The 26,670-nt window shown below is 44.9% G+C and overlaps 1 protein-coding gene across 1 annotated transcript; it reads right to left on the bottom strand.

Moving 5' to 3' along the window:
- Positions 1 to 127: 127 nt before the first annotated feature.
- Positions 128 to 26,670, bottom strand: LOC126545452 (serine/arginine-rich splicing factor 12-like). The gene is made up of 6 exons (XM_050193334.3): positions 26,541 to 26,670; positions 25,736 to 25,840; positions 24,945 to 25,048; positions 22,548 to 22,671; positions 9,763 to 9,846; positions 128 to 599 (listed from the first exon to the last, which is right to left on the bottom strand). Exons 1-6 carry the CDS (start codon positions 26,606 to 26,608, stop codon positions 461 to 463), a joined length of 624 nt encoding a protein of 207 aa, XP_050049291.1. The 5' UTR covers positions 26,609 to 26,670; the 3' UTR covers positions 128 to 460.

Raw genomic sequence — 26,670 nt, forward strand, 5'->3', positions numbered from 1 at the left:
AATGGTGCAAAGAACTCTTGGCACAGCAGTTCCACCACTGTGCAATTGACTCCACTTGCAGCTTGTGAACAACAGGTGTAGGAGCTGTACTTTCAGGCAACAGCCAAACTAAAAGAACAGCACCAAATTGTTTGTCATGAACTTTAATAGGGACAACATATTTACACAGGTGTGCATACTGTTCTGACATAAGAATGTAAGCCAAGGACAATGAAATTTTGTACATAACATGTTGGAAAAAAAAAATCTCGTACTGAAACTGCACTTCTACCAAAAAATGATGCGACAGCAAAGGTTGAAGGACAGGACTAAAGCAGAAGCAAGATTGCAGTTTGTTTCCAGCACAAGTGAAATCTGAGGTGCTATAGAGAAATGGAAGTATTTCCACTATAATTTGAGAGGGTGGATAATGAAAACAGTCCAGCACAACTGAATTCATTGGAACAAGGCAGCTAAGTCGTCACTCCGGTGATTTGCTTCGAGACTTTTCTCCCCGGCTTTCATCGATGATCTCGTAAGGTGATCTGTCCCGGCTTTTGCCCTTGCTGCCAAGATGCGATGACTGGGAGCGAGATCGGGACCTGCTGTAAGACCTTGATCTGAAAAATTACCGAATACAATGCAGCCTTGGAAGCTTGCAAAAATGATATGAAAAGAGTAGGCGTGGATGAACAGTAATTGTCAGGACCGAATAGAATACTTTAATAATAAACTGCCATTCTAATTATTGATATTCACATCCCAGCACACTCCCATTAACAAGTTTGTGATTACACTGCACGTCATGGAGTGTTATTAAAAGCACAAATAGAGCATTAGAGGCAAATAGGCAGGTTGTTTGCATACTCGGCATTTAATGGTGAGCGCTTCACTACACAACTTCTCATGCGTGATGCCTTATGGATGCCAGGATTAAATTTATCTTAGTAGGCAACATGAAATATTTGAAAACTACAATATTCAGATGTACGAATAGCAACTATTAGATTCGAAGACCAAACGGAATAAGGCAACATTCTATTTGTTATTCAAATATTTGCACACCCCTAGAAGAAAGACATGCTCACACCAACTCAGCTCGTGTCAGTGACCTAAAGCACACAGTTACAGAACGCCACAGATATGGTCCTTATTCATACGCTTTACCGGGTATGATGTCGCTAAACCCTGGCACGAGCAAAGGGCTCAAAAATGGCACCTAAATTACAAGAAAAATATCAAGTATAGTGTCCATAACGTAAAGAAATCTCAAACGCTAGACAACCTAGCTACGCACTTCCAAGCTATGTACAGTAAAATCTCATTACTGTGAACACCGCATTAACTAACTTTTCAGATTTACGATTTTTTTATATCCCCGCCAAAATGCCTATATGCTCAATGTAAAAAATCTGAAGCCCCACGAATTTCTAACGTATATTTAATCCCATAATCACCAAGATGCTTTGTTAGTGCTAAGTGCCGTTCATGTTTTCATACCGAATCCCTGAGGCTTACACGTCATCATCCGCAGCAGCCATGCGCTGGGGAACCCATTTCAATGGGTACAGCCCCAGCAGCATCACGTATGGAAATGTTCGGACTCTCCGACTACGTCGTAGGCCTAGCGTCACCATGTTCACAGCAATCGGCAGGAGCTGCGAAGTTACCGGTGCTGCGATTGTGTTGTGTGCTCGCTTTGCTGACAATGAGTTCTCTTGGCATCCGCGTTAAAAAGAACCGACGCCAGTTTTCGCTTAAACAAAAAGTGGATATTTTGACGCAGCCGAATGCTGGAAGAAAGCAAGTCAACCTGTGCAGGGAGCCCGATATTTCCCCATTGACAATGGCTACGATGCTCAAGGATCGGGAAAAGATCATGAAATTGCATCGAGTCGCAGCTGGCTCCCTCAAGAAAACGCTTGTGGCATGGCAACTGCCAGAACGTCAACGACGCCGTCCTCACGTGGTTTAAGGATGCCGGACAAAACTATGTGCCCTTGCCAGGCCCAATTATTCAAGAGAAGGCGCTACAATTCGCGGCCACCTTGGACATCTGCAGTTTCGATGCAAGTGCCGGATGGCTTTCCCGCTTCTGGCAAAAGAACGGCATTGCGGGGCGAAGAAAAGGCAGCAGATGCCAAGAGCGTGGTTGCCTGGCGGAACGAGCGCTTCCAAGAGATCATAAAGTGTCTCTCCAGACGACGTTTTCAACGGCATTCTTTTATCAGTTGTTCCCCGATAAAACAATGAACTTCAAAGGTGACAGGTGCAAGGGCAGAAAGAAATCATGTCTCCGAGTATCGGTTCTGTTCTGCTGCAACTCCACGGGCACAGAAAAACTTAAGCTGCTAGTTGTTGGCAAGTCTGCTAAGCCGCACTGCTTGAAAAATGTCTAGTCTTGCAGCTACCAAGCCAACAAAGAAGCGTGGACAACGCGAGAATTGTTCACTCAGTGGCTGCAGCAGATCAACGACACAATGAAGACAGAAAAATTCTCATCGTTAACAACTGCTCGGCGCATATCATGAACGTGCGATTGAGCAATGTGCAAGTTGAATTTATGCCTCCGAATTGTGCTCTAACCTTCGGACGAGGGCATCATCAGATGTGTGAATGTCGAATTTCGGAAGAGTCTTGCGCACCGCCTCCTGATCAATATTCGACTGAAGCTGCCCACACAGGTAAACATCCGTCAAGCTGCAGAAATGCTTACAGGGTCATGGTGGAACGCGAAGGCAGGCATGATCAGCAACTGCTGGCGAAAGGCAGGACTGTCACAGAGGAGCTCAATCCAGAACTGTGGAATGAGCTTACCGAGAAGCTCCCCGCTGACACAGCGGTTACCTTTGATGATTACATTGACAGCTACATCCGCGGAGCTCACCAACTAAGACATCGTGAATAAAGTGCGCGAGCAAGCAGTAGCGACGAGGACGATGCCGACACTGGATCAACATAAGAAGAGGAAGAGACTGTGTCCAGCTCGGATATCTTAGTTTTTATTGAAAAGATGCTATCATTTCTCGGGCGCTGTAAAGATATCCCCGATGACATTCAGAGGAAGGTCGAGGATGTGGAGGCATTCGTCCTGCAGCACTTGCTGTCTACTTGCCAGAAGATTACGGACTTCTTCAAGCAAGAAATTGTAGTTAAAACTGTGCCCAGCGTTCTTGCGTATTATTTATGTACGAACACACTGCAAAGGTATGTAATGTATGGGTGTTACATTACTGACATGAAAATATTGGTTTTGCAGCACTACAATTCTTAAAATTAACTAATTAAATTCATCAGTCCCGCAAGTTCGTTGTAACGAGATCCTGTTGGACACATTAAAATGTGCGATGGTTTCGGCGGAAACTTCCAAAATGTCGAACATCTTATAGTGCACCATTAGATGTTTGGACTGCCTGCATAACTACGTGCCAATGTGGGCAGCACAGAGTCAAGCAGTGATATTTTGGTCCTAGCCCAGACTGCACCAAATGTCCGAAGGACATAAGGAAGTATTAAAGCCGTACATCCATAAAACAAAGTCAGAACAGTACTTGAATGGGTCCCAGGCATATAAGCGTACTTCAGTTCTCTTATGAAATGATACACTATTTCTAGCATCATTGTTCAGAACAAGCATTTTATGAGCCATCCCGGTATACAGCCCTTCTTCATTCACGCTAAACTTAAATCTTATGCAACCCTGCTCTAATTACATGCCAAACAAAAGAAAATGCAAAATTTCACTTAATTTTGCATACGATTGCCCCCGCCGTGAGATTTAGCAATTGTGCAATACGCACAGTTGCACGATAAGCTACGTCTACCACATTTAGAAATATCTCTTTTGCACTGCACTGGTTCAACGTACTTGGTTGCGCACAAGTTAGACTAAAACATTAATGGGGACTGAGAGTGAGACGGGCGCGGCACACCTGATTCTAACTTAACTGAGTTCTCTGCAAAGCAACGGGCAGTTTCGGTTATATACTGTATTTACTTGCAAACGATCGCACCCCTGAATTTTGTCGCCAAAATTTCAATTTTTTCTTTTCCGCGTAATGACTGCACCCCGAACTTGCAGAAGCTATATGTTGTGTGCCAAGTCTAGCTAATGATGATTGTGTTGACCGTCTGTTGAATGCTATGCAAACGACTCAAGACATACCAAGCGGTCTGCACGCACCAGAGATTTTTTTAAGCAGATGCCCCATCTCATTCCTTTCATCACTTTCCACACTTCCATGCAAAAAAGTGAAGACCGAACTTGCCTTGGCTTTATTATTTGTAGGCTTTATAATGTTTGTGGTCAACAGCTACAAAGGTGCCTTTCGGTTCCTCTCGTCTGCACTCGTGGGCATGCAACAAATCACGAGTGGCAACGATGGTAGCCACGTTTAGACTGACATGTTAGAAGTAACCTATTCATACGCAGACGCTTGTAACACGGCTAAGATATTTGCCCGCACTAGCAGAAACATGCCGTACTAGGATAGTAGCGAAGACAAATGCTGCAGTTTTTGCAGCATGCCTGCCTTGTGTTCCTATCTCACTAGCAGCTAAGCACGTCATATCTGTTTCTGTCCCCTCAATGTGGACATGGCTACGTTATTGGCGCAAGCTTTCCCGATATTTATTACTGATACGGAAGAAACTTTTTCAATGCATGTAATGCACTCACGAGAAGAAAAAAAAATCACCTTCAGTGCGTTTGGCTTACTCTGATAGCTGCCATTTTTGCTTTGGTGTCTCGCACTGTTCCAGCAACAGCTGCGTGTTTGTTGACCCGTCGTCAACCCGCAGCAAATACGGGATGAAAAAAGTTTTTTTGCGGAAATTTAACCTGCGTAATGATTGCACCCCTGAATTTGCATCAATTTTTTTGACAGAAAAGTGTGATCATTATGCAAGTAAATACAGTATTAACTTTCACTACACAATTCTAAATAGGCTGGCAAAAACAAAAGCATTAGCAATAGTATTGGCAGACCTGTGCCCTAGCAATACCATTACAGTCGCCGACCGTTTATTCGGACCTCACGGGGACTGCGAAAATGTCCGAATAAACAGGTGTCCGAAAAAGCAGATTAAGAAAAAAAAAAAAAAAAAAAATGAAATCCTTTATTTCCATGCACTTATTCGGGCTCGGCAGTAGGCTTGGAAGAAATCGTGAATGCGCCGTTGCACGCTGTTCCGTTTACGTGCAATCAGATAAGCCTGAATCTCGGAGAGAATCGTACGGCGGTGCAGCAGAAACCTGACGAATGATCTTGCCGTCGTCGAGTTCTGCGCATGTCAATACAGCAGTGTCAGTACCTATGAAACTGTCAAATGAGACGGTGTCCGGAATCGCAATGCAACCACTGCGCAGGTCTTGGCAGAACATTTTCCACGTCAGTCGGGAGCACATCGAAAGGCGACAAGTCTTAGGCCTCCCGGCACCCGCTTGCCGGCATTCTCCAGCGCAGTCTGCGCGGGCACTGTCGGCGCCATTAGACCCTTGACGCGATGTTTACGTATGCCGCGTTGGATTACCGAAACCTCGACACAGCACACAAAGCAAACACCACCGTGCCGACACCAGTCGCACAAACGAAAAACGCGGCCCTCGCAGCGTCTTGCGCTAAAAACAAATCAGCTGCTGGATTGTCTTGACATGGCTTACTAAGCTGAAACCGGAACTGCTGCAGAGCCACTCTATCGAACCAGGCAGAAACGATGATGATGAGCGGGGATTTCCAGTAGCGCCACTTCGTGGGGCAGCAAGAAAGCTCCGTTCAAAACAAAAATGGCGTTCAGCAAGTCGAACCATACACCGGTCAGAGTCTGTGCATGGTGCTCTTGACAGAGTTGGCTCAAAAAGTGTCCGAAAAATCAGACGAGAGGTTGCAAGGTGTCCGAACTTTCGGCAGTTATACATTATGGTCTATGGGGAGAATGGCGGTGCCACGAAGCTGACCGAATAATCGGGCATGTCCGAATTTTTAGTCTGGAAAATCGGTCGGCGACTGTATTGATATTGTTATACAGGAATGAAATTTACAGGTAAAATGTAATTTAATGTGCTATATGCAAGTATATGGGTCGGCGTGACTGAATGACTGCAGGGGTCGTCACACGCCGTGGAATAAGCGAATTGTCATGAAAACTGGCTCATTTAGCCCACACTGGTGCTAAAAATTTATAGTACGACTGAAATATTGATTTGGAACGTGCAAAATTCCGAGAATACCGTTTTCGAAATATTTATGGTCTGAAACGTGGATTTATCTGTGGTACAAGACTTTCTTGGACTTTGGATGGCCTGTGTGCGGCAAGAAAACGCTGATGCTTTCGAAGGACCCCACCAAGGAGCACAGGCTCTGTGCCAAGCTTGTGCTGTAGTGCTCCACATGTGGCATGCGCAAAAGGACCGTCGGAGGCTTCACATGTCCAACAGGGATCACACAAACAGAAATGCTTTGACAAACAAGCTTGCAAAAAGGCAAAAGCCTGCAACAAACTGCCTACAGTCCTGGGCTTTTATAGGTCTAGGTGTGACCTGTGCTGAATGCACAATTGTGCGAGTGTGCAAGAGATACATTTCTTTATAAAATTTGAATTTTGGGATTTTACATTCCAAAACCATGATATGATTCTGGATCAATTTTGACCACTTGGAAGCGCTACAAGACAACCACATAACTTTTTTGCATTTTGGCTCCATTGAAATGTGGCGACCCCCACTGGGATTTGATCCAGATTTTTTGTTGTAGCCATAAACTGTGGAAAGGACATACAGGCACCAACTGATTTTCCGGACTCCAAAAATTCAGACATGCTCGATTATTCGGTCTGCTTCGCGGCACCGCCATTCTCCCTATAGACCATAATGTATAACAACTGCCGAAAGTTCGGACACCTTGCAACCTCTCATCTGATTTTTCGGACACTCCTTGAGCCAACTCGATCGAGAGCACCATGCACCAACTCTGACCGGTGCATGGTTCGACTTGCTGAACACCCTTTTTGTTTTGAACGGAGTCTCCTTGCTGCCCCACGAAGTGGCGCTACTGCAAATTGCCGCTCATCATCATCGTTTCTGGCTGGTTAGATAGAGTCGCTCTACAGCCGTTCCGGTTTCAGCTTAGTAAGCCATGTCAAGACAATTCAGCAGCTGATTTGTTTCTTCGTGCACGACGCTGCGAGTAGGCCACGTATTTCGTTTGTGTGACTGGTGTCGGCTTGGTGGTGTTTGCTTTGTGCACTGTGTCGAGGTTCCGGTGATGCAACGCGGCATACGGAAACATCGCTTCAAGTGTCTAATGGCGCCGACAGTGCCCGCGCAGACTGCGCTGGGGAATGCCGGCAAGCGGGTGCCGGGAGGCCTAAGATTTGATGCCTTCCGATGTGCTCCCTACTGTTGCGGAAAATGTTCTGCCAAGACCTGCGCAGTGGTTGCATTGCGATTCCGGACACCGTCTCATTTGACAGTTTCACAGGTGCTGATACTGCTGTACTGACATGCGCAGAACTAGACGGTGGTGCAGGTTTCTGCTGCACCCCCGGACGAAGACTGAGTCGTAAGATGACGCACCATGTGCTACGCTGCCGTCGCATGCGGAGCGTGTACAAGCAGTGACTGTGCTTTCAGCGGCCTTCAGTGACCGTACAACCCTCTCTGAGATTCAGGCTTATCTGATTGCGCGTAAACGGAACAGCGTGCAACAGCGCATTCACGATTTCTTCAAGCCTACTGTTGAGCCCAAGTAAGTGCGTGGAAATAAAGGATTTCATTTTTTTTTCTTAATCTGCTTTTTCGGACACCTGTTTATTCAGACATTTCCGCAGTCCCCGTGAGGTCCGAATAAACGGTCGGTGACTGTACCAGCAAAATGTTTAGTGTCAGTATATTTCTGTCGAACGAATCTAGCCGGTCATGCTATTTATTTCTAAAGTCGCCGGCTAAATTTTAATTGCCACTAAATACGAATGAAAATTAGCAAAAATATTGCAACTATGTTTACATGTTTTTTTTTTGCATTATAAGTGCACTGAGAACAATAAAAATAGCATCACTGGCTAAAGCTACTCTCAGGCGTTCTGGCCGCATACATTGTTTTTGCTTTTGACAAAGTGAAGTTTTTGAAAAGTCCTGCAAGAAATCAACTGAACTTGCAATCAGCAGAAGAACTGAACAATACTGTTAAATAACATCCAGTTCACACTAAAATTTACGAAATTGGTTTTAGAACCTACGTCTCCCCTTAACAAGCATGGTGTAATATGGGCACAAGCAAACATGAACAAGTCTCACTCAATCACCACGGGAACTTATCAAAGTGCGTTAGCAGGAGCGAGCGAATTGACCTTTGTGCAGCCTCTTGCTTCAATGTGAACTAAGTGACAAGAACACAGTGTGGTGCACCTAGATGCGTAGACTCACCATCGCAGATTTAAGATAGCGGCCGTGCCTAGGCAGCCGCTGCTGAATTAGAGCACCTCTCCTGCTTGCGCTAGTCCCGCAGGCAAGTTTCGGGAACTCCAAACTTGCCCATGATGCAACCCCGATTTCTGCCCGTTTCCGCACACATGATCACTTTTCTTAAAATTGCGGCATCATGATAAATACACGGCATGTCTTCGCAGTCAGCACTTCCATGCCGATAGAGCAGGCGCAGAAATCGGGAAGCAGACGCGACTAACCGAAGCACACATACTATACAGAACATAGAGGAAGCTACGGCAGCTAGGCTCGAAGCGGGTGCGAGGCATACATTTTGAAATACCAATGGCGATATGGTAACACAGATTTAGGGCCGTACTCTATTCCAACACGAACATAGTTTTTGGGGTAAATATCAACATGGCAGTGGTGGTGCTTCGATCAATACTGTTTCGGACCTGTGGTCATGGCAAGAAGTCCAGAAAATTGAATGGCAAAGGGTTTTTGTGTCTGAAATTTCAGACATTCGTATACATTGACACTGCGGGGTACCATGGCGGTGCCAAGAAGGCACCTGAATTATCGGGCATGCCTGAAAAATCGGTCATTGACTGTAGTTGCATAACCCTACTGAAAATGTTTCATTGCAGTGAAAATACCCAACTTTTGCACAGTTGGACCACCACTGCATAAAGCAACACTGCCACACACATGACCACTGGGACTCTTGTCCATGGCTGCTCCGCCTATAGGCAGATTTCACATGCTATTGAGAAGGTAACTTGTGGTGATTGAAATCGAAACAGTCTTTCTGAGCAATCCCACCGTTTCAATATCTCAATGCAAAATTTCTGTACATTTAGAGAAATTTCCATTTACCCCTGCACAAGCCATAAATCCCTAGAGTTGGCAGCACTGCATCAAGTTCTCCCTGCCACGGCTGCTCATTGCTACACGCGAGTATTGCTAAAACTAGCAACGCTCCAAATAGGTTTTACTGTATTTTTTTTGTCCCATTTCTTGGCATTTGAATATTGTTTCAAGTGGTTTTGACTACTATTTGCAAATGCACGTAGATTTTCTTCGAATTCTGTTTTTAACACAAATTTGTGTTTGCAATGCAATACTTTAATTATCAAATGATTTCGTTATGTCCAGATTTCACTGTAGTCATTGGTGGCAGTTTTTATATGTGGCAAAGCACACACGGTTTTCAATGGTGTTTCTCGCATGGTAAATTGTAAAGCTTGACACTGCAAAAATTGCATTAAAGCAGGGTCTGACCGCAACTTTTTTTTTTTTCCCTATGCCGACTACCAAAGCAGACAGGAAGTGCAGCAAATAGCAGGCTTATGCCTTACCTCCGGGGTGAGTAACTCTGCCTCCTCCTGTCCCGTGACCTTGAACGAGATCGAGACCTGCTGTAAGAGTGCCTGCGGCTTCGCCTGCAAAGATTAACCCATGGATGTGGTTGTGACACGCGACCATTAAAGCTTTTCGGAAGCTTCTATTGAAACATGTGAAAAGAATCTATTGCTCCGCATCCAAGGAAACTATTTTGGTTATTCTTTGAGATGGATCACTCAGTCTGAAGCAGTACAGGTGCGATTCTGAGTAGGTATGTTTCACGTTAAATCAGAGCAGACGAGCATGTGGGTAAAAAGTGGGACAAATATGTCCCGATGTCCCCATAGGCTCTTGTCATCACGTAGAGCATTACAAGAACTCATGTGCATGTACCTCTTCGTGGCTGCCTGTAAAATGATGACACTTGTGTACACAATAAAAGCAGCACGCATATGTTTCCTTTGTGTTCACTAAGCACCCCTTTATTACAGCACGGTCTTTTCAGGGCTGCCTGGTATATTACAACACGCTTCACGGGAAGCCTCAAAGGCTACACATTCCTGTTACTCGAGCCAGCATTAGCGCGACTTTCGTTCCCTTTCAATAAAATTACCACTAATTTTCCCTGATAGCACAAATATCCCACGTTTTTCCTGGGTATTTCCAGACTATTCAAAATACCTCAGAATTCCCGGTTAGTAGACACCCCGATACACCTGTGCCCAGGCACTGAACATATGACAACCTGTTGGTTAGGTGCATATGTATTGCAGAGCAGTGAACAGAACTCATTTAGTGCTGGATTTTTCGGTTTTTGTAGCGATTGTAAAACTTTGACAACACTTAAAGGGAGTCAAGCTAAAGTGATAAATTAGTGCTTGAGAAGATCTAAGACATCAATATTATTGCGAACAGAGCCTTACTAATAGAGAAATTGAGGTAAATGCAGGACATGATTAGACTCCCCCGAGACATTCAAGCACTTGCCCGATGACAAAAGTATTCCCAGTTAAATTCTGTCACCAGTACTGAACTACTCGTTGCAAAAGACATCCTTGACCAGTTGACCAAAAAGCAGCAGCGAATACACCACTCTCTTGGCTCGGTACCACCATCTGTCGGGTGCTGTTTACTCGCCGACAGCAGCAAAGGGTGGTGATGGCGTATGTAACGTCACCACTCCCCCGGTTGAATGGTGGGAGACTGAATTTCAAAAAAGGTATTCAAACCCTTTAGATGCAATTTTCTCGTAAACTAAGTCTTTTCTTGGCACAAAACAAGCATTGCAATGTTTCTGGAATGGTATGTAAACAGTCCACACCGACTTTGCCTTCAGTGCCTCTTACTCCGGGCAATGCAACTGAAGCTCTCGATAGTGCACATCTGGAGCACGTTTCATTACACCTAAACATTATGAGTCGCATTCGCCATTTCCACGGCGGTAACAGTTCTGCTGGCACCATTAGAGGTGTTTAAGGACGGGAACACCCACTTCCTCACCGAGGTTTTTTTTTAAGAGGGGGACATAGGTTATTGAGAAATCAATTTCTTGCATATGCTCATTGAGTTCTTGTTTATTTTAAATGTCGTTGTATTTTTCATATACATAGTAGTTGCAAAAATAATAATTACCTTCTTGTTTGCTGAAACAATGAAAATTTACCTGCTAAAGGAAAAGTTGCAAACATAGGTGGATACTACAGTGCATGGGGATAACACTGCAAACACATTTGAAAGTTTTGCCATTTTACACCCCACGGAAGTTCTATGTTCACAGTATCAATAATAAGAACATGTGCAAATAAGAATATTCGAGCTGAAAATGAAAATTGTGCTGTCAGCTTTGCTTTCTTAACACATTTAGGTTTGTGCTGCAAAGAAAAAAAAAAAAAACTAGCTGTCCTAGGTCCAAAGATACTGATGCAGCAAACAAGTGACCAAAAACCATGTTTTGAGAAAAATGAGAAAAAAGAAACTTTACTGAATGCTACAGTAAAAGCTGTTTAATATTCAGAATTGACTAGTAAGCCCCATTTTAATCTGCTCGCAGCACTTCAAACCTTATGCATTTAGCTTCATATAGCAAAATAGGGGTCCCAGACATTGTTGCCACGAACAAGCAGGCTGAGCGAAAAGTTTGCCTTGACAAAAACGGACAGCTCAATTTATTCAGGATTATCATAAGTATTTACATGTTACAAGTTGAAACAGGCTAGTATGCCCCAGCATGTATGCCCTGGTGTGAAACAATTGCTATTGAAAAAAAAAAAAAAAAAGTGTTTACCGATTACCGATACCCGGCCTTCCGCATGCAGCGAGATTGTTCACGCCAAATGGGTTGCACGTTCGGTCGGTGATGCCGCACGAGATCTTATATCGGCAAAAAATGTCATTCACTGCCGCTTGCCAATAACCGGTGCTCTGCATTTCGTGCACAGCGTGATTGTTCACGAGCAACGAGGTGCACGCTTGGCCACTGTTCACGCGCTCCACACAGATTGCACACGAGATGACTATGGCAATACCGCACTCAATCTCATCTTTGACCACTGCCGCACCACAACTTGCACTATACACAAGACAGCAGAGCATTTATAGAATCAAAGCACACAATAACGAAGCGCGTCTCCATTGTATCCGAGCCAGCTGCGGCTGCAACAGCACGAGCGAGAAAATCCAGGTTTTCGCTTTGCAAGAGGCGTTGAAGCAAAGTTTCTTGAGCCTTCTTTCCTTTCTCCAAATCATCGGGCTTTAGCAGTTTCACTGGAATGCTGCACGAACACCGGCCACTGCCAGAACCACTTTCATTCGCTAAGCCTATTCCACTGTTATGGGGGAGGCTTCGGCGGCGCTCAGCACGGGTAGCACTATTGCTGGCATCATCTAGAGATACTGCGCTTTCGAAAGTACCACTCCTCGTTTCTTAAGTCTGTCTGCAGAGTTTATGGCTTGTAGCAAACCGAATTTAGCATCGTTTTGTGCCAAGCTTCGCACACCCAAGCAGACAGCAAAATCTGCCAATGTCATGGCATGCTTACAGTCACGTCTCAGTCGGCGAAAAATATTGCGCATCAGGACAACTTTTTTGTGGGCGCTTTCTTCATAATCATTCAGTGGGGCAGCTGTGGGGCAACAATTAAATGAGAAGTGCGCCTCTTTCAAACAAGACCAAGATGGCTGCGTCACGGAAAAAGGCCCTTGCTGCGTCACGGAAAAATACAGCTTGCCGACGTGATAAAATGCCATTACGACCAAAATATTTTTCCAAGATGAGTGAAAATTTGAGGTAATACATCAGACACTGTAGAATCCAAAAAATAATACTGTCAAAAAAGTTTTCCACAATGTTTTTATCTCTAAGACCCGTGTCCTCCCTTAAGCGGGGACGTGGGTCCTAAATTTCTTTCTTATTTTTGGGTGAATCTAATAAACTCCACTGTCTGGGGAATTTTTGTGCAGATTTCAGATCTGTAATTAGATTTTTGATAGCTGTAGCAGTTCAAAAACTATTGAGGTCTGAAGTCAAATTAATTTCAAACTCGTTACGGGGCTTTTTGACGATTCCTTCTTGCTAAAGGAAAAACTAACTGCATGACACTATTGCTAAAGTCCCACTGTAGGGGGTGATGCTATTTTTATTCATTTGGAAGCATTTGACGGACAAGAAAACAATTTTGCATTCATTATGAACATTTTTTATAATTAGCAGCGAGTACTATACCTGAATGTAATTTTCATGACGGTGCAAGAGTAATAAAAATAGCATCACCTCCCAGATCATTTTCATACGAATAAAATGGTACCACCCTTGTCATTTTAGGCCAAAGACAACCCAGACAAAACACCTGTAAGGCTGAGTACGGTGTGCAAAAACATCCAACTGAAATGAACGCATTTGAAGTTTCAAACAAATGTAGCCTTCGCTGAAGTGAATCTACAGCAATACAAATGGCACAGTTTTGAAGCTCTGTTCTGTTAGAATGGCCATACTAAATGTGTGACTGCACACTCAATATAATAGCACACTGGCCACTGAACTAGCACAAGAAACTTTATTAGGAACCATTCTCGACAAAGAGCATGGTGCCTGGTTTCAAACCGAGATGCAGAACTCTGTGTGGGCATGAATATAGTTCAGCGTTGTACCTGCACACTGCCTGATTGATAGCAGTCTCCAAAACAATCAGTGAGGCATTTTTTTCATGTAGAATTGACCATGTTACTGAATGAAGGCTCCGAGTGTAAGTAGCCTTCCAAATCATCTTCACCTAACAATGGCTTTGGAACTTAGGATCAGAGAGCCAGTTATAGATATGCAGCTGCTAGGTGCTTTTCAGAATTTACTTTTGTATGATGCCTCGATCACTTCTGCAGCCAGATGAGCCAGCCCAAGGGGCCTAGTGAACAGAGCTCATGATGAGGTTCTCTTTATGAAGGGGGGGGGGTGGTATGATAGATATTGTTACGAGCTATCGTGACAATATGATCATAGAGTGAATGCGCAATATGCTTGGTTGCGGGTCCGAGGTGCCGACGCGCGAAATGCCTAGCCGCGCAGTCCGAGGAGTCGACACTCGATGCTCTTGTTCGCGCAGTCGGAGGCGCCGATGCACAAAATGATCAGGTGAGGGCCCGAGAAGTCCGCGCACGATGTGCATGAACGCGCGAAATTCCTAGCTGCGCAGTCCAAGGAGTCGACACTCGATGCTTTTGTTCGCGCAGTCGGTGCCAATGCACAAAATGATTAGGTGAAGGTCCGAGAAGTCCGCGCGCGATGTGCATGATCGCCGAGTCGGAGACTCCCTATGCGCGAAATGTTTAGCCGCGTGTCCGAGAAAACGCAGAGTGCTGAAAGGCTTAGCCGCATGTCCGAGGATGCCACGCGTGAATTTTGGTAGCGAAGTCCGCGTTGCCGATGCTCTGAATGCTTAGCCGCGAGTCTGAAACGTCCACAAGCATAGGGATCGGCCATGCTACTGCGATGTCCGTGTAACGCCCGTTTTCCCACGTCGAGATTACAGTGAGGGGAGACGTTCAGACTCACGAGGTGCAAAGAGCCGACCAGACGACGCGAGTGCGAGACCAATGGCGAACTGCACTGGAGTCACGTGCCGGGCGTGGCCAATCGCAGACTCCGGCACGACCTTAAATCATTTGCTTTTTGTGCGCTTGTTACTGTATGGAGGACATCGCTGAAGCAGCCAATTCGAAGACGGAGAAATGAGCTTTCCAACGAGATCAAGATGGCGGTGCTCGGGCGCGCCGTTCCGGAGATATTGTGGCGTGAATAACTCTGTTCTTTCTTGATCTCCACGAAATTTTTCGCCACTTTAGCTGATAAAACAATTTTTTCTAGAGCACTTCTACGTGGTTTATATGGATGATATTTCAGAGTCGGATAGAAATAGTTATAGAAACTGGAAACGCAATTTTCGGAAACTTTCTTTTTCCGCCATTTTTCGCGATGTAAAACCCGCGTCCCCCCTTAAACGCAGTAAGAAGGGCTCTTATTACAGGTCAATTCTGAACAAGGTTGGCACTAGTCATTTATAGATGAATATGACAGATGCACTTTCACATACTACAAGAAACTGGAGCATGACCTCTGGAAGCCTTTGCAAATTTACGCCTCGCCTATTATAAGTGCGTTCACTATTGCTACTAGCTAAGGAGGCAGCAAGGAACTGCTGAGAAAGTGTAGAGATTCATCTTTTTCTATCAATATTAATGAATCTGTTCCTACCATTGTGTGCTTTGTACTCAGCTACGAGCCGCAACAAAAATTATGCCTCTACCTGCCATGAATGCAAATATCGTTGCCGCAAATCGGCAAGTCAAAAATTGGCGTTTTGAGAAAATGAGAAAAAAAAAAATTCGCTTCTAATCCAAATTGGAGAAAAAATTGTGAACTATTTCGCAGTGAAAGTGGCTAAAAGCGACTAGGAATGTAGTCACTTTAACTAGGGCCACCCAAATGACATTTTCTGAAAGCATTCTGCATGTCCGTAATGGTCTTGCGCTTGTTTGCGGCTCCAACTGCGCGGCAGCGGTCCTTCACCATGCATTTCATGCTTGGTATTCTAGAGTTAAGGTGCAGCTCTTTCAATATTGCTGCAGAGGTTGTCTCGCAGCCAGCGTTGGCTTGCACGGTGAAGCATGCAGTTCCTTTGGAGCCAGTGCCCATATCAGGGCACTGCTGCCCCGTAGGCCCCGCTCAAAGAGCTTTTTACTAGGCATGTGCTCATAAATTGGCAACAGGGCTTCACACACATGTGGAGGCAAATTGTAGCGGTGCTTATGGGCTGCCCTTGCTGCATTTTGCCAGCACCATGAGTAGCTGTGGTCTGCTACCAAGCCATGTGTGGTGATAAGTGGCCATCACTACCCTTGTCATTCGCTGCACATCACCCTTGTGCGAGTCTTCAGGGGCCAGCCATAGTATCGTGGCAGCTTTGTGACTAAGTCGGCAGTCAGTTTGTCTTTACCACCAAGACTCTCCAACCCAGGTCCCTTATGCTTTGTAATAAGGTTTCGCAAGCTTGTGCCCATACGTTTCTGTACATGGTTTGTAGTCCACTGAAATGTATACATGCACTTAGAGGTGTTTTTCTGACCAGAGCAGAAGTTGCTAAGCACCACATAGTCGATAACTAGCCCCATAAACAGCTCTATGACAGCACCTATGCCAATGTGAGTCGAGTGGCCACGCCAGGACCAGTCACATGATACGGCAATATTTCCCGGATTTCCAAGCTCCAGTTCGTCGTACAGTTGCCAAACGAATTGTGCGCACATAACAGTGTTTTAGTCGAGCGTCCTTACGGTACGCTCCGCTCCGAGCTGCCCCACTAAGCCACAGCGGAGTGGCGGGCGATTTTCCAGTTTTAGTTATTCGTTTAGCGTAGCGGACCGTTCGTAGTTGCAGTGCCCCCTGGCTAAATTCAGGGTAATGAAAGAAAATAATAACACTTCATGGTCACTCTTATACAGTAAAACGTACATATGTACATATATAAGTTATTTCTCCATGAAGTATCTAGACGTGCGCTTGTAATGCGTTACCGGTCCATTTTATCCAATGGAAAGTAAAGCACCGTCTTGGGGAACGCCGCGTGTTAGCCAGCGCGCTTGCTTTCTGCATCCAACCCAATCCATTCTGACGCCAACGCTAGCCAAAGTGCTGCACGGCACGCTCCGCTCAGGCAGCTTCTAAGCGGAATGTGTTCCTCGCTCCGTTATCCCGCTTACGGGTAAGCGGACGGCGCATGCGCATTCACGCTTAACTGCTTAGCGGAGCGTAAACATGCTCAACTAAAACACTCTAATGTCTGCTTCTCGGCCGCAAGTCCCACCGCGGGTGCCAACTTCCTTTTCACATACCTCTGCCATGTTTTGGTGTGAAAAGGATGGATGTTCATTGTGGCAAAAGCATCGTTTAGTGCCTTTTGCCAATTCCCGGTGGCTTACATCGCATGCGCGGCAAGGACTTTCACAACCAACAGGTTGCTCTTCTGGTTACCGTTCACGCAGGACGAGCTCCACGCCGACGCGTTATCGCTACAGCACGCGCACGTGATCATTATGGCAAGGCCATATTCTCATTCGTTTTTGCCTACTGTGGCGCTACCTCCACACACCTTGCACTTCACAAATGACATTAGTTCGTTCATGGAGTCTAAATTAACTATAGAGAAGCCTACCTCGGCATCAAATGGTGCAGCCGCAACAGGGGCCAGCCATAGTGAGGGAAGCCATAGTGAGGGAATCCAACTTCCATTTTGTTGCTGGCGTTGAAGCAAGAACTTTGAAGTTTTTTTGGGCATTATTTTCCGTCTGTAGCAAATCCGCATGTTGCAACATTGCAGTGTCACACCGAACGCGGCTGCTCTCTAACAATTTCACTCGGTGAGCTGGCTAGGCCTACTTCGGCATCATTTGCAGTTTGCGGCGGGCTATTCTCGATGTTTTCCTAAGGAATAGAGCACTTCTGAAAGTTATAAGCTGATCTCTTCTTTTTGCCAAACTTGTGCCTTGTGGCTAACTTCCCCGGTGAATCTGACATAGTTGTGCACTTGTCACAAACCTACGACTGAGAATGACGCGCGGTCGCGTCGCCTGCGGAGTGGAGAAGATGACGGAAACCTCGCGCAGCCAACCACAACACGTTTTTAATCACGTGCGCTAGTCAACGAATCGGATTGTGCGTTTGGGCCTTTTCTCCCTGGATTTCAACGTCACTGACAAACCGACGGAGTCACTTTTGGTGGGAATTTAAAGGAAGGCTCCTCTTTCCAACAAGACCAAGATGGCTGCGACCGCGCACATAGAAGAGCTATGCGCCGCAATAGAAAGGGCTGTTTTTGCGAGTTCAGCTCACAGTGATGTTATGAATTGATATTGCGGATGAAATACTCTTCTGCAAGATTTGAAACTTGGTGAATTAAATAAAGGAATATTAGCTGTAGATGTTGAAAATTTCATTTTAAGAAAATAGATTTTTTTCGCCGCAATGAGCCGTGTCCTCCCTTAAGGGGAGACTCGGGTCTTGAAATGACAAAAAATCGCAAAAAAGTCTATTTTCGGAAAAGTGCGTTTTCGCTACGTTTATACATTCAAGAATCCCTCCGCGAAATCTAGAACCTAAATTTAATCGGAAAATAAAAAAACACACTTATACGGGCCACGGTGGCCGCGGAATTAGCAAAAAATCGCCAAAAATGTTCGAACTTTGCGCCGTCGTCATTTGCGAACGCGTTGGCCGGCGGGCGCCATTTTGAGCTTGTTTGGAAACTGCTTTCTTTGTGCGTATTTTGCGTCGGTTCAAAATGGCGTAGGTGAGGAGGAACCGACGCTATCGCGTCATTTCTGAAGGATGCGCCCGTGCCGCTGATTGGCCAAAGCACGCACGCCCCCCGCGCGCCTCGCTCCTATTGGTCCAGCGCCGTTTGAGTGCCGATTCCCGCGTTCCCGACAGGCTGGTCGCTCTCGTGCGCGCTGCGTGTTTGTCTCTGGTTTCATCGCGCCGCTCGCTTCTCGACAACGTTCGATGAAGTGTCTTTTTCGCTGCCTGAATGGCTGGAGGAGATCGTCGTCTGAAGAATACTACGCGTCAAGCGTTCGGCAAGGCGCGATGGCGGCCGTGGAATGCGCGATAGAAGACGGATAAGCTTGTCGTGTACCCGGAGTTGCCGGCTGCTGGTCTGCCTGAAGATTCTGCCGGATCGAGTTCCGAGCTGCAATCCAGTACGTCTAGCATCAACACTTCGTCCACCCACGCCTCGCGTGTTGGCGCAGACCGTGTAGATACCGTTTTCTTCACGGCCGAAGAAAGAAGCAAGCGCGCAGCGATCGCCGATAAGGCGAAAACGCACCCGGCGTCGCAGTCTGCAACGGAGCGAAAGTTGGAGCTGCTGGGTGTTGACACGAAGGAGGACGTCAGCGACAGCGGAACGGAACTTGCGATCGTGGATTTATCCGTGGTGCAATACTTTTTTGGACTTATGCCGTGTCCCGTGTGCGCCAAGAAAACGCTGATGCTTTCGAAGGACCCCGCCAAGGAGTACGGGCTCTGTGCCAAGCTTGTGCTGGAGTGCTCCACGTGTGGCAAGCGCGAAAGGATCGTCGGAGGTTCACATGTCCAACAAGGATCACAAAAACAGAAATGCTTTGATAAACAAGCTTGCAAAGAGGCACAAGCCACCAACAGACTCTGCCTACAGTCTTGGGCATTTATAGGTATAGGTGTGACCTTTTGCTGAATGCACAATTGTGAGAGTGTGCAAGAGATATAAATTTTTTTTACAATTTAAATTCTGGGATTTTACGTTCCAAAACTGTGATTTGATTGTGGACCAATTTTGACCACTTGGAAAGCGCTACAACACAAGCACATGAAGTTTCTTGCATTTCAGCTCCATTGAAATGTGGCGACCACCACTGGGATTTGATCCCAATTTTTTGTTGTAGCCGTAAACTTTGTGGAAAGGACATATTTTGTTGTGGCCATGAACTCTGCACAACTTTATTTGCATAGGGATGCCATTTGTGTGCCTTCTGTTCAACAAGGAACTAAAATAGGAATGTGAAGCTCATGGTGCTAGCTTTCTGGCATTGCTTTCAATGACTATGCATGATTTTGCAACCAATATCTCAATGTTATTTTTGCAAAATGGCCATATATATGTCATGAACTTGTTGCTGAAAGACAGGGCTACATGGTGGTGCAATTAATATTGCCATATTGTTAGCCCATTAAAAGTTGCAGTGAACTGAAAGTTCAAACTCATTTTTCTCAGCTTCATTTTTTTGGACACCGCACACTGCCTTACGGGGGATCTTCATATGTTCTTTCGAAGTACCAGCAAAATGTTTGGTATCAATATATTTGTGTCGAATGGATCTAGCCGGTGATGCTATTTATTTATTTCTAAAGCTGCCGGCTAAATTTTAAATGCCACTAAATACAAACGAAAATTAGCAGAAATATTTGAATTATGTTTACATCTGTTATTTTTGCATTATAATTGCACTGAGAACAATAAAAATAGCATCACCGGCTAGAGCTACTCTCTGGCGTTCCGGCCATATACTTTGTTTTTCCTTTTGACAAAATTAAGTTTTTGAAAAGTCCCGTAAGAAATTGATTGAATTTCTGTATTAAAAACTTTGCATCAAAAAACTTTGCATCATTTGTTCTAATGAAGATATACAAAATCTAATTATATATTTGCAATCAGCAGAAAGAACTGAACAATACTGTTAAATATCATCCCGTTCACACTAAAATTAACAAAATTGGTTTTAAGACCCACATCTCCCCTTAAGCGAAGGCCTGCTGTCAAGGATGGGAAGGAAACACTGAGCAAATGAAGCGGCACAGATGAACACATCTTGAAAGGCATTCAATTGTCCTATTCGCTAAGGAGTCCTGAAGCTTGCACAGTGCTGCAAGGAACTACTGAGATATCCTGCTAGCTTAACAAGTAAAATAAATCATTTTAATGTGCTTTTGTAATCAGATAAAGCAGCGCATTGTCAAGGTCATGCAATTTATTTGTGCTTTCGTAATCAGATAAAGCATCACCTTGTTGTGGTCATGCAAACACCGAGGTGGCGATGGCAATGAGACTGGTCAAGATGGCTAATGGCAAGCGTGGTTTGGGTTTTTTCAGTTGACTCAATTTTCGGACAAGCTTCTTTGGGAGAAAGGGTGCACATTAAAATCGGGCAAATGCCGCAATCATAACTTATGAGCTACCGCTTTCGCTTGAGAATCATCCCGAGGCAGGCTGAAAAAAGGAGTTTTCTATGACTGATAACGTGTCACTGTACCCTAGGCACCGCTAAGATGGACACTGCCGCTATTTAAATAACCACTGTGGTCGCCATTGGGGTCAGGCCCATATGTGATCACCAGCCAAGCATGAATTGTACAGCAAATGCTAAATTCAGGATCGAAGTAACGAAAGCTTGGTTCTACAGAAATGGGTGCCAGCTGGGACCTTTGGTCAGGATGCCCGTTAATCAGAGGCGCACCTCTGCGAGTCAACCCTAAGCTTGAGCTTCCTCTTGAGGGGAAGCTTTAGCTCAGGCCCAACTTTGATTACACCTATTTAAGGGGAGAGGCTCCTCAAAACAACCTATTTTTTATTATTTGTACCAGAGACTTGGAAATTCAGTCAATTAGATTTTTTATGCACATTTCAAATATGCAATTAGTTTTGTGTAGCTGCTATAGTTATTACACTGAATGACAAATTATAGCTATCTTTATGGGCACGTTTTTATGCACTAAACTTTCACAAAAGGTATTGTGCTATAGCTTATTTAGCTCTTCGTAGATCACAGAGTGCCGACATCTAGTCAAAAACGTGTTCAGTTATTGGAAGTGGGACAAAATAATTTTGACACTTCAACCATTGTTTCTTTCAGTTCCCTGAAACATAACTTGATACTACTGTAATTACTGACGACTGACAGTGAAAGTTCAAGTAGATACCGGCACTCTACATACCTTCAAGAGTATGTATGCCAAATTTCGTTCGTATACACCAATTCTAAGTGTACAAAAGGCTTCTCGGAAGACTAAAAAATATCAAAAAATTTGAAAAGAGAAAAACAGGTTGCAAAGTTGGAGGAGGTGAACTATATTTTAGATTTCTAAGCAGTTTGCCTTTTTTGCCGCCAGGCATTGAGGTTTGAACATGATCTGAACTTTTACAATCATCAAAGTAGAAAGCGAAAATGGCCGCCTCCCAGAGCGGCACGTTTGCGCTTTGAAAGATCCTAGATCTCGATGCAACGGTGTCTGCACCAGATTTTTTTATAAGAGTGAGCAGCAGCAAGTCTTGGGGTGCTCAATTTTCGTCGGGCTTTTACTCAGAGCAGCGATGACGCAAACCTGCCCGGAACATTGGCAGCCGCAGCCCTGCTGTAGTGCCTTGCAGTTAAAATTTTTGTAGTGGAATAAGAGCCCCTCTTCATTGTGTAATTTCAACTTTTTGGCTTTTCGAGGATTTCAGACACCTGCCTATGCTCGAATACCTGATCAATAAATTTTTTTTTAGATTAGACAACAATACATTTTGTCTATCTTATAACCTTTGTTATGTGTTTCCCTTAGAAGATACAAGTGTCTTTTCAAACTTGAACTTTACCCCATGCTATTGATTCTGGCAATTCAGTTTTTCACATATATCTTAATAAAGCTTTTGGTTTCAGGCCTGCTACAAACCCTAAATGTGGCAGAGTTTTAGCTATATAAAAAACGCACACACAACAAAATAAAAAAATTTCTCACCTGGGGCTTCTGTCTCGAGCATACGGAGAACGACTGCGCGAGCGCCTCCTGCCGCGATCCTCGTGACGCCCATGAGGAGAGCGAGTCCTGCGTGTCCGCTCTCTTCCCCTCATTTCAGATGGGGCTGCAAAAGGTCACGCATAACTCTACCGAGCCACAGCTAGCATAGCTGACAAGCCCTCTCCCCCAAGCAGGCATGAATAACAAGCTTCAGAAGAGGATTGCATCTTGTGCTCCCCACCCAAAATCAAAGCCGACAGAAAAGCATGGTTGATACCCTTTCAAGAAACTCAAGCCTTAGTGCCTAGATACAAGTGTTACAAACAAGTACTAACTATATGTATTGCACCTATGCAAAGTCAGGCATCAGACTGCCAAAGGCAATTTATCTGCCACATGATAATGCCAACACCAGTGGGTTCTACCATTGCTGGCTCTGATGCTTCAAGGCACACCATGCAGACATAGTGGCTGTCATCATTGCCTGGAAAGAGGCAACACCTTCACACAGGTGTACCCCTTTCTTGTTTGTGTGCAGTGAAAATAGCTCGGCAATTATGAAGAACAAGTTTCTTGTTTTCAAGCTAATACTTCAGTCACACAGGGCACTTTCCATCCTAGTTAATCCCGATTGTGTTCGATCAAAAGTGCTACATCTGACTGGGAATAATGTTAAACACAATCGCAGAATGAGTTCCTCTTTATCCTCACAAGACCGTTCACTTAGCATACACCTCGATTATGTGAGCAAGCTGAATAAACTTCACAAGGCAGTCCCCTCCATTGGTTACTTGATGCCTTGCAGACCTGTTTATTAGCCCCAGAAACTGTTACAAAGACCTCACAACAGTTGATCTCATATTTGCACATGCTGATTAAGCAGTTTTATACTGCGGAAATGGAGCAACCTCATGGAGTGCACTTGTAAGCAGAATGCACAATAACAAAACTTTATACTCTGCAGTCTTAATACAATTCAATTATTACATGTCAATAAATGAAGCCAAACATTCTATCTACATGTAGAACGATATATTTGTGTGAAAGCACTCATCGTGTGAATCGACAGTGCTTAGTGGTAATTCGTAGTTAAAACTGTGTTAAGTATTGCAATGCAAGCACAAGGGTGTGGCTGCAATATCGACATTCTACGGAGGGTCAACTGAGCTTTCATAATGCAGAGCGGTCGACATCGGAGCACGTGGCAAAGCAAGCAGCGAGTTCTCTTCCAGCTAAAGGAAAATGACTGACTTGATCTATAATTGGATGAATGCCACCCCACACATCAGCAGGAATGAAACTGCGGTCTTTTGTTGTTCTCGTTTCATAAAGAATTGCCCACTTCAGAAAAATTTTTTACTCTGCAGTCTATTTGCACGATGGTTCGAGTGATAGCTTTTAAAAATTAAAATGCTCTTTAAAGGCAGTTGTGCATTCTTTGTTCGGCTTACGCACTGCAGTGACTGGAATATGCATTAGCGCACGAGATGTGCACTACATGGAGAAACATTTTTTAGTATAGCTTTGCCACCAAGATACATACGAAAAAAAAAAAAAAGTGTCTTGCAAGTTGAAACGGCAATATATGCAAGGTAATATAGTGCTTCATGCAATTTTGCAACGGCTGGCTGTGTGTGTGACCATGCAGTCTCTGGCCAACTTGAAAACCGCGTGAATGGCTTGCGTCTCGACGATCCAAAGAGCAGCATTAGACGAAGCCCCGCCCACAGCACTCACTCTGCAATACTTGTCACCACAGTACATTGCAATAGAGACGGTGCTCATGCTATATTTTAATGCACTGTATGTCATGAGAGTGGCCAGCATAATGCAAGTGACAGGTTTACAATGAATGCACTGCTTTCTCAGAATTGCTTGCTCAGTATGCTTTTCCACCAGCAGTTAAGATGCACCATCTACCTGCCATGGTTGCTCAGTGGCTATGGTGTTGGGCTACTGAGCACAAGGTCACAGGTTCGAATGCCGGCCTCGGCGCCCGCATTTCGTTGGTGACAAAAACACAAGTGTACTTAGATTTAGGTGCACATTAAAGAACCACAGGTGGTCGAAATTTCCGTAGTCCACTACGGCTTGCCTCATAATCAGAATGCGGGTTTGGCACGTAAAATCCCATAATTTTTTTTTAAGATGCACAATCGCTAGCACCTTCAAGAGGGGTCAACAATAAAATCAGCCAACTAGGAAATGGTACCCATTCAGCATGCTTGACATACATTCACTTGTTATAAAAATTCAATGGAAATAAATAGTGGCGCCAGTTTCATATGGCCGGCCCAATTAGTACAACAAGCAATGTCTACCCTCCACAGCAACTAGGAGAACAGTTCTAAAATGAAATAGTTTAGGCACAGTAAAAACAAGCACATGCTAGCTTACTTTTGCGGTCTCCCTGGGCAAACTCAATTTCGAGCTCACGCCCATAGAACCTGGTGCGGTCCAGTGAATACATGGCATCTTCAGCATCCCGGAGATCTTCAAACGTAGTTCAGTTAAGGAAGCCAGCAATCGCAATGACAAATAGACACAAAAAGGAAAGCTCTCCATGAAGGGAAGTACGGGGAGAAAAGGTAACAGAACCACCAGGATACTGTCGACTATACCTGATCCCGCAACGTGTGTGTGGCTTTACATCTTTCGACGCTTGACTCTGTGCAAAATCTTTCGACGCTTGTCTGTGCAAAATCTTTCGGCGCTTGTCTCTTTGCAAAATGCTCGCAACCCTTGCTTGACTCTTGCCCTTGCACGCCAGACTTTCATGCACACCACCCTAAAGCAGAGCTTGTTCTTGCCCGCTGTTCTGTAAGCGCTTGTATGCCGCCGCCCTCTCCAACGTGCTAGATGATCTTGGAGATCTTTACTAGTTAACTTTACTTGGCACACTTGGTACCTTGAACGTCTGGCAGAACAATTAAAAAAAATTAATCAGACACATGAAGTCACACAAGAAAAAAGCACAGCAAGCATCACACGCTGCTTCAGGGCACCCTGTTTAACTGGTTCTACCCAGCGCGAACAGGGCACGACGTGAAGGCGCGTGCGGTGCGGCAACACACTCAAAAACACAGCGCCTATTGCGCAGCTTAAGCGATCACACTCGGGGAAGGCTTGTTGCGCCTGAACACGAGGAAAAGCAATCACATAGCTTGACTTCATTCCATAAAGGATATTGCACGTATGCAAAACCCCGAGGCCTACGAGTGTAGTAGTCCACTGGTATATAGACATCGGTTAAGGGTCCATATTTACCAAATAAACTGCGCAGGTCGTCCGGTCTACAGCAGAGAAAATATCGTGGGGGTAAACTCATTCCTTACATATTACATCAAAGAAACGCAACCTTACGACAAAGCAAAAGCATACGAGCGCGGTTAACAGGGCCGGGATAATGTAACGTTTCTACTCAAATGCCATTCTTTGACGGTGGTCAGAGCCCGCGATATCAACGGGATCAATCAGCCGTGAACAGCGGACACAGAATCGAGCAGAAGAAATCGCTACATTATACCGACCCAACACTGGTGGAAACCGCTAATTAAAAAGATTTCGCGCGCCATTTAAACTTCACGTTTGCCATTTTCGAAACGGCTAAAATCTCATGACACTAAGCCAATACAAACTGGATGTAATAACATATTAAACACAAAAAGGACTGCAATACGATCCATAAGGCTAACTTTTTTTTTAGCAACGAGACAAAGACAGGGCTAGGCCTAACACGAGCATGCGCAAATGCAGTAGAAAACCACCAACAGTACAAATTACACTTGAAATAAAGGCACCCACTGCAAGTACAACCCAATGTCCGCAGACTAATCTGCTCAAATTTAACCACCTCATTAACAATAAGCACTCGTGGCATAATCGCCATGCCCCGACCGGGCCTAATCTGACCGTTAATAAGCGAGGAGTCATATTTAACCCATGCAGCACACATGCACCGCAATCTGTCTAGCACAAAGAATATGTACATACCTAGTGCCATCAGGCACATTTCTAATAAACAGCGAAGAGTTCGGAGGTCGCGAGTACCGCGAGGACATTGCGCTATGTCAAACCTAACCACTACGCCAGACCGCTAAAATGAGAAAGATGGCCGAGTGCT

This window comes from Dermacentor andersoni, chromosome 1 (assembly GCF_023375885.2).
Source record: "Dermacentor andersoni chromosome 1, qqDerAnde1_hic_scaffold, whole genome shotgun sequence".
In the NCBI taxonomy this organism is placed as follows: Eukaryota; Metazoa; Arthropoda; class Arachnida; order Ixodida; family Ixodidae; genus Dermacentor; species Dermacentor andersoni.